This window comes from Primulina tabacum, chromosome 6 (assembly GCF_025594145.1).
Source record: "Primulina tabacum isolate GXHZ01 chromosome 6, ASM2559414v2, whole genome shotgun sequence".
Lineage (NCBI taxonomy): Eukaryota > Viridiplantae > Streptophyta > Magnoliopsida > Lamiales > Gesneriaceae > Primulina > Primulina tabacum.
In genome coordinates, this window is record NC_134555.1 from 39,514,588 (window position 1) to 39,527,496 (window position 12,909).

The 12,909-nt window shown below is 34.0% G+C and overlaps 2 protein-coding genes across 3 annotated transcripts; one reads left to right on the plus strand and one right to left on the minus strand.

Moving 5' to 3' along the window:
• The first annotated feature begins 1,052 nt into the window (after positions 1-1,052).
• LOC142549456 (histone-lysine N-methyltransferase ASHR3) lies at positions 1,053-10,957 on the plus strand. Of its 2 annotated transcripts, none has more exons than XR_012821211.1 (11): positions 1,053-1,490; positions 2,328-2,474; positions 2,918-3,085; positions 6,217-6,243; positions 6,446-6,563; positions 6,759-6,855; positions 8,249-8,342; positions 8,445-8,523; positions 9,428-9,599; positions 9,995-10,070; positions 10,744-10,759. XR_012821211.1 is itself a non-coding variant. In XM_075658412.1 (11 exons), the coding sequence occupies exons 1-11, from the start codon at positions 1,122-1,124 to the stop codon at positions 10,901-10,903; spliced, it is 1,512 nt and encodes a 503-aa protein (XP_075514527.1). In that variant the 5' UTR covers positions 1,053-1,121; the 3' UTR covers positions 10,904-10,957. The 2 variants fall into 2 exon arrangements, 1 of the variants encoding a protein (XP_075514527.1); XM_075658412.1 differs by having other exon boundaries at positions 9,990-10,070; positions 10,744-10,957.
• A 164-nt stretch (positions 10,958-11,121) lies between these two features.
• On the minus strand, positions 11,122-12,644 carry LOC142549457 (gamma-glutamyl peptidase 5-like). Its single transcript, XM_075658413.1, has 4 exons — positions 12,318-12,644; positions 11,934-12,098; positions 11,618-11,785; positions 11,122-11,344 (listed from the first exon to the last, which is right to left on the minus strand). Exons 1-4 carry the CDS (start codon positions 12,633-12,635, stop codon positions 11,225-11,227), a joined length of 771 nt encoding a protein of 256 aa, XP_075514528.1. The 5' UTR covers positions 12,636-12,644; the 3' UTR covers positions 11,122-11,224.
• Between the last annotated feature and the right edge of the window lie 265 nt (positions 12,645-12,909).

The following is a 12,909-nucleotide window of genomic DNA, read 5'->3' on the forward strand; positions in this document are numbered from 1 at the left end:
TCAAAATTAGACACGACCCATCAACTCGACACGATTCAATCCGAAAAAACTCAGGTTTAGATTTGGGGTTTTGGGTTCGGGTCAGATCGGGTTGTACCCGATAGCTGACCCAAAAAAAATGATCGGGTTGTGTTGGGTTGACCCGAAAATTATAATTTTTTTAAATATAATTAAAAAAATTACATACATTTTTATATATTATATGTTTGAAAAAATATTTATTGTTTATGTATATCGTACATTTTCATAATTTAATATTTATTTGAATATTTTTTATTTTTTATACAATTGTTTATTTGATTTAGTAAATATACTTTATTTTTTTATATTAAACTTTCAAATTTAAATCATATATATATGAAGGAGAATTTGTTATTATGTGTTTAAATTAAAATATTATTCTTTTAATTTTATTTTTTTAAAAAAATTCAAAATCGGGTTGATCAGTTTGATTCGGGTTTGGGTTCGGGTTGACAGTTTTTGGGTTGACTCGGGTTTGGGTTGGATAATTTTTGAATAGTACTATTGCTCAACCCGACCAACTCACCCAACTCACTCGAGTTGACACACTCTATGTGATATGGGGTGACCTGATTTATAATTATCATTGAAAATAATACTTGATATAAAAAAAAAAGTGATAAATATCTCACGAGTTAGGTTAGCTCAGACATTCATCTCACAAACTGATTCGTGAAACAACTTCACAAGAGATTTTATCTTTTAAAAAACGTATTCCACGATAATACATGTAAATACTCCGTAAATTTAGATATTAAAAAACCACTATTATCGTAAACTAACTAATACAAAAAACTATAAGAATATTAGCCGAGTTCAAATAATCATATGTATAACCTCCTAATCAAAAAATTATTATAAAGTATCATAATTTTTTTATACACAAAATAATTAACACAAGAAATTATATCGTGCGGAAAAGTCCTAATATTCATTATTAATTAACATTAATACCACTTTTTTGAAAATTTATAGTTTAAGAAATAAATTAAACCCAACAATGGCGAGGGTACATTTGGCAATATTGCAAATCTTATGTTCCCGCTTCAAGTTTTCCCACTCATACGAACACTCATTTTTCATTCTCTAATCGGCAAAAGATGCCGGACCTTGCAAATTTCCTCGGCTTAAACCAGCCATCTTTACCGTCCAACTCTCCGCTCCCAGAAATCAAGTTCGTTTCGGACCTGAATCTGTCTGCAACGATGGAGCTCTACCAGGTGCAGCGTGTGGACTCCACGATTGAGTTGGGGCACCCCCAATTGGCGGAACCCATCGATGATAGAAAAATGGAGGCGGTCCGAGAATCCGGGGAACGCAGACGAGGAGGAGAGCGAGGGGATTTGAATCCATGCAGGGTGGGGCCCACCACCGCGAAGCACATTGAAGACTGGCGGAAGAGGAAGATTGAGCAAGGAGTTCATGAATTCAAGTGTTCCTTGCCCTTTCTAGTTGGTGCGCCTCCATTGGTAATCTGATTTCTCCAATTTACATGGCTTTTTTTTTGTGCTGTGATTTTTCTTGGGTTTATTTTTTTCCCTTTTTAATTGGGCCGGTGGAGAGCTTCATGCTTAAAGATTTGATAACGTCGACAAACTGTTTTGAGGTGTATTTATGAACTCCGGTGAGTTTGTGAAATATCTAAACTGTTTCTTGTGATGGATAGCAGTTTTGCGATGTTAATTTGTTTGTGGGAATTGGGATGCTTAAAATTATTGTTCCCCCCCATTTATTGGTACCTTCTAATTTTACCTCCTTGTAAATTATATTAAAATATATTCGTCATATCCATGTCAGTTTTAGAATTTTTTTAAATATCTGAATCGACCATTCTTCAAGTCCACTATGAGGGTTTTAAGTTCATGGGCTTGGATCAGCGTTTCAAATTTGTGTGATTTTTGAAATAATTGAAATTTCGATTATTTGCTTTTTTTTTTCAGAGCTATAAGACGCAGGAATGTGACTGTGGTGTTGTATAGATTTTCATTCAGTTCAAAAGGATTTACCATTTTGTGAACAAAACTTCTTTATGATATTGAAGTAACAGCAAGGACACTCTGCCGGACGTCAACAATAAATTGAGACCAAGATTTGAATTGAGTAATATTATTCGAGCATTGTATTTTAGAATAAGAAATATTAAGTATGCCTGATAGTGCAGCTACTCTACAAGACAAACATCTATCAACCCAAGAAGTCATAATCAATTGTACACATGATATCCCCGGGAATTTATTTCCTATGATAAAGCTTAATATTCATTACAGGTGTAAATTATATTATTAATCGAGTTTGATCTGTCTCAGGCCAAATGCCATGTTTGCCAGAATTTAGTCTACCCCGAGGAGAAAGTCTTGTGCTCAGTTCGTGGTTGCCAAGGAGTTTTTCACCTAACATGTGCGAGGGAAAGTCTTGGGTTCTCATCTTCAAAGCAATTCAAGTGCCCTCAACATGTAAGTTTTAGTGTGGCAAACCAAAATCTAATCATAGTTAAGTAATATATATCAAATTAGTAGTGTTGATAGCGATCTCAACCTGATTGATACTGGTTTAATTTTTTGTTCAGATGTTGATTTAATCGTAAGGATCTTTTAAATACCGTTGAAGCACTCATGAATGCTAATCGTTTCTTTATAACTGGAGTTTTGTCACTGTCAACTTTTTTTTCTTTTTCTTTTTTTCCTGTTATTTAGTGCGAATATGAACCGCATACTGGTAAGCATTTGCAGATTCTTGATTTTACTAGCCTTCATTTTTTTGGCGGCTGCAATATTTCATCAAGAATATGCCAGGCTTCCTTTTTCTAGCGGCTGCAATATTTCATTAAGAATATCATGTATGTTATTACAGTGTGGATAGTGAGGTAGATAATTCATTGCATTTCTTTCTTGATCAGGCATGCTTTCTGTGTAAGCAAAGGAATCATATATGGCGATGCGTAGTATGTCCAATAGCATCACATGATAAATGTTCACCATTTCCAGAAAATGTGTTCCATTTTCCAGATCGACCAGGAAAAGCAATATGTTGGAGACATCCTTCTGATTGGCGTTTGGAAATGAAGGTCGATTGCTTTCTTCACACACTGTACTTTTCCTATTTCTCTATAGTGTTTAGAGTTCCTTACATTGGTCAAAATTGTAGTCCTTTGCAAAAAAATGTCGCATATGGTCACATAACCAGGCAAAATGATTTGGTTATGTGAAGACATGGTTTGTTTTGATAGTTGTGAAAATGTTACTTGCGATAACTTTTTAGCTAATAAATACTATTTTCCGATAGTTTGGTGATGTTGGCTGATTTTATATGTTCGATGTCTCTAGATTGGCCACTTGGGCAATATTACTGCAGGAGATTTTCTAACATTGCAGTTCCTTTCTTTTCTGATTGTACTTTAAGTTTTGCTCAATTATTCTATAAAAGTTTAAGCTCCCTTTTTAGTTCTTGGAGATACCTGCCATGCTCAGGAAGTGACTGTTTTTGTGCATCTTAGTTCCAACATATTATAAGAAATAAAATATGCAGTCCTCAACATTGATTGCCATATTTCAAATTTTCAACGTTAAATGTTGGTAGTAGTCACCCAGTCTCTCATTCGCATGTGTCATCATCTTAGAACTCCGAGAAATGATTTTTTTGCCAAGAATTGTATTGAAAAGTACTTAAGATATTGTCCTGTCATTATACTATCATACACATTTCTTGAAAACATAAGAGCTTAGAAAGTGACATCGTTTACATTCATGCTACACCACTCCCTCATCTTTTAATGAAAGTTTATACTCAGAATTGGGACGGCATTTATAAAAATATAATATCAATAAGTTGGAGGGTCAATGGATCAATATGAATGATTCATGTTTATGATAATTTTCATTTAAATAGATTTAAATGGATTATATATTTCATCGTTACTGAAAAATCGCATTAAAATACTTACTATGTCCCCGAACAAGAAGAAAACGAAATGTAGCATCCCAAATGACCGGTAAGAAGTTTGGAACCATTTAGAAGTGGTTTCAATGAGTTTCTTTATGGCACTATACTAATCATTTTAATATGTGATTGTAAGAGTAAACTATACTCTGGAAGAGCTCCTTGCCTGGATTTACAGTTGTGGTCCCACTTCTCTCGGTTCATAGTGTCACAGGCCTACTTGAGCAACAAACAAAGCCTTACAAACCTGCGTTGACTATTTCTTTCAGCAACATGCTATAATTCATCCATGCCTTGAGTCAAGTTTTGGAAAATTTCATATATATGAAGGCCTTGGACATTTATTGATATTTCATTCCCAGGAAAGTAACACTGGATGATACGTATTTAGTTTATCTGGGTGTTACATTCTTATTTGCCTCCGTCACCGTGCACTTGATATTTTAGTTTATGCATGCATTTAATTATGCTAAGAAACAATCATGGGCTAACTGTTTCTCATCTGATATTATCACCTGTGATGAACCTTTTTCATCTTATTTTTTTACGGAAACCTTTAAACACTTCTATTGTCTTTTGTACTTTTGCAGGAAACACCATCCAAGGATCTTAATGTATCTAGATTCCCATGAAATGTGATTTCTTGGAGCATTATCTTAGCTAGTGGCCTAGTGCATATTAAATGCATTTATATTTATTGTAATATCTAAGATTGTTTTGATACACGGAGTTAAGTAGAATTATTTTGGACATCCATATTTTTCTTAGTTTGCTGTCGTCATTTCTCATTATAGTTGCCAAGTATGTAGGACCTCCATGTAGCACATGGGGACATGCACATACCTGCAGGTCTACAAAGAGAGCAGTAGATCCCAAAATAAATACAAGAAGTAAACCTTGCTAGTTTTCTTTGAAAAGAGAAAATAGCTATCTAATGTTTCCCATTTATATTAGCAGCATATTATCCTAATCTCATAAAAAACCCAAAAAGGCAAAACTATCATAATGCTGTCAGAGTGATCTTCACATATCTCGAGCCAATTCTTAGCGATGAGCTACAATTCTATGTATGTGTAATTTCACGATAAAAAATGAGCATCATTAGATGAACAAATGTGTTGCCTAAAATTGGTTGTGAGTTGGGTTCAAAGTAATTTGAGAAAAGTCTTAAATGATATATTTTAAGAATCAATAGATAAATTTTAAATATATGTTTAACCATGTTTAGACTATAGTTGGATACATCTTTTACCAACAATTTGAAAGGATCGTAGCGTACAAAACATCTTAATTGAAGCCAACTCTATCTTTAGCAGTTTATGATGCACATACACTTAAAAAATTATGTACTCACGCTTCCACAGTCTGTATATTTCTCGAAATGAGTTCGCGTTTTAAATCGTTACAAAATTTTTATAGCATAAAATGTAATGTAAGTACTTTTGTCCGTGTAATACCCATGTAATTGATGTGATATGTGATAATCATGTTGCATATTTACTTGTCAAAAGAGCATGTTTATTGCTTTCTTGATCAGGTTATTTTACATTTTCTTATAAATTTATAATTTTGTCTTAATGACATGATTAATATCTATTTGTAACAAAATTCATATTTTTTTACCATACTTGCGTCTCCTAATCGTATCAAGCGTGACTTGTCTCCGTATTCTTGTTGATGTAACAAAGTTAATGGTGAATTGTTAAGCGATTGTCCTTGTGCTGCAAGAAAATCTGCAATATGTTCCTTTTTTATGAGCTCAAAGCATAAATGAAGCCCAATGTAGAATGATTCGCTATAAACTTCTATCGTCCTTGCTGATTTGTTTCCCTACAGAATGTCAACAACTTAAAAGGTTGTGGAATCTGATATATTTTTATTGATCGTTGTTCTTAAAAGCGTGGTTGCATAAATCATATATTTTTCTGTATTAGCATCCTTTTGGTAGAAGCTAGACATTGGTCCACCGTCCACGTGTCTGCAAAATCAGCACTTATATGATTTTTTCGTTAATGTATTTTTCTTCGGTGACAGTTGTATTGTTATTGGGCTGGCACATGATCTTAACCATATGATAAATTTAAGCTCGATATACACGTGGTCATTTCAGTAAATGACCTCGATCATTATATCAATATCTAGGCACATTTATATCAGGAGTTCCTTAGCAACATCTATATTTTACAAGCTTTTATGGTCTGTTATTATTTTTAATTTAAGACATGGCTGACAGGATTCCTTATCTTGTTTGTGATGCAGCGTGAAGTTCCAGCTAATAATATCGAGGTTAGATTTTGATTCTTTATCTATTTTACTGGTTGATATAGATGAAATCAGATTCTTGATTTAAAACTGCATTACTTGAATGTATATGATGTTCATCAAGGTTTACTCCTTCCTTTGGGATGGAATTGGTTTGTTTATCCCGTGGCTGGATTTAGTTCTCTTTGTTATGGATCCACTCAGTAACTTTTTACTGCCTTTCCAGGATATATTCACTTTCTTGCCTCTTCCTCATGTTCCTGAAGAGTTCAAAATTGACATAAAATGGAAAGATCAGAGGGAAAATAAATTGGAGCCACCTCCTTATGTGCACATCAAGCGAAGTATCCTTTACATTTTGGTTTCTTTCCTAACACCTCACCTAATAATAACAAATGCTCTGTTTTGAAATTTAACTACCCCCATGTGACATCACGGATAAAGCTAATTCATCATTTCTGCTTGATTTGATTATCTCAACAAGCTACAATTATGACACCTATTATAGCTCTTTTTCATTCTTTCTTAACTATATATAGATGTGTACCTTTTTAAGAGAAAGCACCAAAATGTTGGTACTGATACTGGATGCACAAGTTGCAACTCTACTCAATGCTCCGAGGCTTGTGTATGCAGGTCAGATTTCAGTGATCATGAATTTTTTTTATCGTGGACTATAGTTTTAGAAAACTTATTCCTTACTCATAGAGCATGTCATGATGTGCTCTGACAATTGTGCTGTTTGATAACAGTTTTAATACATTGGCCTTGACAGCTGCTAGGGTAAATTTTAAGAATAATATACAGCTAAGTGATGTTGTGCTTAATCTCATGTAGTTGAATTGATTAATTGCATGTTTACTTGATTGGGTACAAAGATTCGGCTTTGGAATGGTGTTATTACTTTTTCCTTGGCTTTTAACTTTGATCAAGATCTCAGTTCTCTGTGGCTTTTTTCTCTTCCTTATGCTAGTTATTTCATTATCTAAATTACCTTAATTTATGCCATGTATTTTGTGTTAGCTCTGTCTTAAAAATCTGTCATCCTTTTATCTCATTGAGAGCTTCCTTTGAATGTATTGAAAATTTTAATTAATAAAAACCTTTGATTTACCCAACACTTTATCATTATTTCCCATCAAAATCTTCACAATGATTGCACCTAAATATTCATTTGTTTTTGACCGACATCTATATTTTTCAGTTTGTAAACTTAACTCCCCTCAGCATATTCTTTTACTCCCAACAAATATTGAAAGAGGCTTTTCCTTTACTTTGACATGCATATCCCCTGCAAGCCTTTGCCTCACTAACGCCCACTCTCCATTAAAACACTTTGTTTACAATGGTCGCTTATCGTTTCTCAAGAGCACCGTTTCTGTTTCAGTGATTAATGAACCTATAGAAATTCAAGTTTTCTCATTAGTCGAGGCGCTCCTTAAGTTTAATGAGACAATGGAGTTGGACAAATTACATTCATCACCCCCGTTGTGTGTATCGTGTTTCTTATTTTAAAATTTCTGAAAGAGATTGTGTTGTTTAGAAGAAAGTTTTCATAACTTTTACACAGTCCAATAATATGTAACAAGTATAAGAAGTTATATTAATGTTGGATTGAGTAATTCTTACCATTCTTGTAAGATCACCGTGTAACCGAATAGAATTGATGCTCGCATCAAATATAGCATCATTTTGCAATTAAAGTTTCCTAGTTAACTTCTTAAGTATGGTCATATTAATGTATCAATCAAATTTTGATTATAGATATAACATGATCATAATAACTTGAATTAACCTTTTGGTCTAGTATCAGTTTATAGCAATGCATTATTTTTTATATGCTGTAAAATTTTCGAGGACTTTGTTTATTCTGTTTTTTGTTCATTTTATTGTCCGTCTATTCCACTTGTGTTGCCTGCAGAGATTTATTGTTTAATACTATTTCGTGGATCTCATCATCTATGGATGTTTCTGGGATATTTGTTATACTGTATTATGTAATTTGCTTATGCAATAATTCTTCTAAAAGGGTTCAGTCCATCAGCTGCTCAAAAGCATGCCGTTGCTCTGAAAAGTGTGCTAATAGACCGTTTCGTAAAGAGAAGAAGATTGAACTTGTCAAGGTATTTTTGTGTCAAATGTTCTTATTTTCTTTTTTCCAGATTTGGTTATGAGTTGTTTTCTCCCCGGTCCATCGTTAATGTTGTATATATACTGCTTAGCAGACAGAACTTTGTGGTTGGGGTGTAGTGGCAGCTGAATCTATCTGTAAAGGAGATTTTGTGGTGGAGTATGTTGGAGAAGGTAGTTTTCAAATATCAATCTATTTACTATTAAAAGCGTTTGAGTGTTTTGGATTCTCAGCTAAAAGAACTCTTCATTATTATCTGAATTTATACTGTTTTATAGCTGTGACATACACTATATTGGTAAATAATTATGCCGTTCACTTAATTTTCTAACAAGAGAACAGATGGCTGAATTTTTATTTTACTTTTTATTATATCTTTCAGGGGAGGGGTATTTAATAATAGGCAGCAGCAAAACTGCTTCCTCAAAGGCTTTATTGTCTAATATACTTGTCAACTGCTGAACAAAAAGTTGATTAACTGGGACTCATTTCTTTATAATTTCCCCGCAAAAAGTAGATTTAAGCATGCCAACGTGAAATTAAGAGAACTGTTCAAGGTTGTTTGAGTTTAAATATTTTGTTAAGGATGTTTGAATCGTATATTTTTTAATTTACTATGAAAGCTGAGATCATGAATTTCTTTAAATATCCTCAATACTAGAAGTTGCAGATTCTCTTTTGGTAAGAAATGTTTTTGTACCATGGACAAAACAGTATGATTTAATCCATTACCGAATTCTAGAATCCAAATATATTGTTCCAAACTTCTTAATATTTTCAAGATTCCGCAACATTTTATAGCCTGAGAACTTTTTAAACTAGAGTTGGGCTTACTGTTTAAGTTGTTTTCATTTGTTTGCATGGCCATCATGAAGAATGGCAAACTTTCTCTTCCAGTTTCCTTTCTGAGGTTTGCTAATTGTACAATTGCTTGTCTGATCTATGACATTATAATATTCAAATTTTGTCATTTCACCTGTTATAACTTAAGTATTAGCTTCTCTATATTAAATACAGAAGACTTTAATAAATCTGATATTTGGTTTAATAGTCTAAATCTGGCCTAAATGCTTTCAGTTATTAACGATGCTATGTGTGAAGAAAGGCTGTGGGCCATGAAAGACCAGGATGCTAAAAACTTTTACATGTGTGAAATTAGCAAGGATTTTGTAATTGATGCTACGTTTAAGGGAAATTATTCAAGGTTTCTAAACCACAGCTGCGGCTCCAATTGTCTACTCGAAAAATGGTAAGTAAAATCATCCCACTACAGATTTTCATGCCTTTACACCATAACTGACCTCCTATAATTAAAGAGACAAGTTAAATTCTGTGTGCATCGATATGGTAAGTATTTCCGCTCCTAAGTTTTTTTTTGTGAAACAATGGCTATAAACAACCCACTGCGACCAAGAAAAGGAAAAAAAGTTGCGTAGTTCTAACTCTGCGTGTAATTGGAAAAATATGTCCAAACTTTAGGTATAAACCTGTTAATAGAGACCACATCGCTACTGCATTGTCTTTTTACGTTTACCAGGCTTTAATTTTCTCTTGGAGTGGTGCCTTATATTTGTATCCTTATGAAAACATAGAAAATTCTGATTGTATCTCTTCGTGTTATCTTTTACTTTTTCACAAGGCAAGTTGATGGTGAGACACGTGTTGGTGTCTTTGCATCAAGACCTATTCAAGTTGGAGAATCGCTTACATATGATTACCGGTATGTTTTAGTCGGTTGCTGATTTTCTTCTCTCTTGCATTCCTGTTATTTGAATGCAACTTAATGATATTCCCAACAATAAATTTTTGGGCTTGATAGCAGCTAATTCTATCTTGAACATGTTGGTTTTCATATCTAGTTTCTTGTGTGAAAAATCAACGGGGAAGCCATGATCTGATTGAATGTGAGAGGGTGTTTGGCTCATCATAAAAGTTGTCTAGGGAATCTTTTAAAAATGTATTGATGAATTCGTTGAATATCAAAGTTAATGCAAACGGATTCTTTATAGAGCTCAGGCAGACTAGCTTATTTGTTTAAACCTCGCAAAATCTTTGGCTCAATCCTTTTACATGTACGCACAACAACGAGAACTTAATATGCTTTTCAGACTGATTTAACTCAATAAGTTGAGAACTTAGTTTTTCAAACATAGGATCTGACATTTTATAAACTCCTACTAAATCTTAATTCTTAAGTGCTCAAGCATAGTTTATACTTTCCGGTTCTTGTGATTCCTAAGTGTTGGATTGTCTAACGTGCTTGGAGAGCTCCAAAATTTTATGTGAAAAAGAAACTGGATTTGCAGGTGATGTAGATTTTGATTCTAAAAATTATGCTGCCGTAGTTCCGTATACATACATAATCTGCAAATACTAAGAGCTTACTTTCTCAGATTTGTACAATTTGGACCAGAAGTTGAGTGTCACTGCAGGGCTTCAAAATGCCGACGCTATCTTGGGACTAAACGGAGAATCAAAATAGAGATTTCATGGGGTCTGAAAGGTCGAAGATCAACAAGACGAGCAAGAATGCTGATGCCCCAGTTTCGTTAACTTTCGATCTCTTTTGTTGTTGTATCATGCATGCAATTGTCATTTTACTACATTATAGGAGCACTTGAAAGAATAACTACATATGTTTACTGTTAAAGAAGTTCAGTAAGAATTGTTGGTCATTCATATTTCTGTATTGTATCGAGATTGTTTTCTTAGCTTTGTGTTCCTTTTTTTTACCCGTCCCCCCGCATATTGTTATTTGTACACAAATTTATGTTACATGCTAAAATTTATGTATAGTATGCTGACTGTAACTTACATTAGGAGAACAAAGCAACAGATCCAAAACTAACATTTGAAAGGAAAAACACGATGCCATCAAAAATATATTTGGAATTGACTCCATTCCCCTTTGAGAAAGCTTTTGCACATCCTTTTCCAGTTAGTTTTATCTGGCTCCTTCTTCAATTGCAATCTTGCCTCTTCACCAACTTTCCTCTACAATTATCATTACAAGATACAGGAACAAATTAGAGACCACGACAACTGCTTCGAACTCAAGTCTAGATCAATGACTTAAAAATGGATTACGAAATTTGGAAAAGAGATGACAAAGATTGGAAGAATGGGATGAGGTAGGGCTACTTAAATCTTGGGAATATGGTACGTGAAATTTAAACAAAAGTGTAGAAAAGTTTCCTGTATTTGAGCACCCCTGTTCTGTCCTCCAATGCATGTGACCTAAAGTCATCAACACGAGAGGTTTCTTACCTCAATGGAACCGTTAGCGAGGAGGCGATCAATGAGGTTGTCGAGTATGTCTTTGGTGTATTCAGGATGTCCTTGAATTCCTACAATGTTTCCTCCATATGCAAACATTTCCACTCCTGTTTTTTCCGAGGATGCGAGTACTTGAGCTCCTATAGGTAATTCCCACACCTATTATGGCAGCGAATTCGATCAATCAAGCCCGCCAAAATTTCAAGATCATTCATGCTGGAGTTTGAGCTCACCGATTTGTGTTTAAACGCACAAAAAGAACTGAAAACAAGATCATGAATGTTGGAACCATAGAGTTTGTATATACCTCATCTTGATGGCACTCTATTATAGAAAGATTTCTAGGCATTTCATCCAAACCATCAGAAAAGCTATATGAGTAGAAATCCTGCGTGAAGCTCACTTCTCTAACTCCAATGTCCCAACCACTACTAGATTTTGCAACTTTCCCACCCAAAGCTCTGCATAACACCTAAATATATATATATATATATATATATATATATATATATATATATATTCCACATCATTATATATTTTGAAATAAGTGGAAACTTGTAACATTGACAAATTACATGTAAAACTAGAGAGAGAGAGAGAATCCGTCCTTGCTATAAATACCATAATATATAAATTATATGATGAATCAAAATTGACTTTGTAGAATAAATTTTCCAACATTAACTTATACCTGGTGACCAAAACAAATGCCAAGAACTTTCTTTTGCATGGCAAACAACGTTTGCAGTAGAAAGCAAAGCTCAAGTATCCAGAAATCATCTCCATAAGCATCGTGAGGACTCCCACTCACCACGAATCCTTCATAGTTCTGAAGATCATCGACGGACGGGAAATCGCCATCGACCACACGAAACAAATCCCATTTCTCCCCTTCATCACCCAATGCCTCCACAAACACATTGACATATCCACCATACACTTTCTTCACATAGTCCGAGTCCTTAACCGCGAGTAACAATGCAAATCTTTTCTCGCCTTCGACCTTCATTATTTTTAATTACTGTGAGAACTTGAAACTTTTACAAAGGTTTTGGTATGGCAGTACACATGATTCCAGAAATGGTCCTTGTTTTATAGGAAGAAAAGTGAAAGAATAAGTATCAAGGGAAGTTTCAAATTGAGTGAACGAATATATAAGATTATATTCCGACGAGGTAATTAATTATGATATAGTAGTGCGTGGTCGACCATTGGGAGATTAAAATTAATCATGAAACAGCTATATTATGATAATAATCTATACTATCACTACAACAAAAATG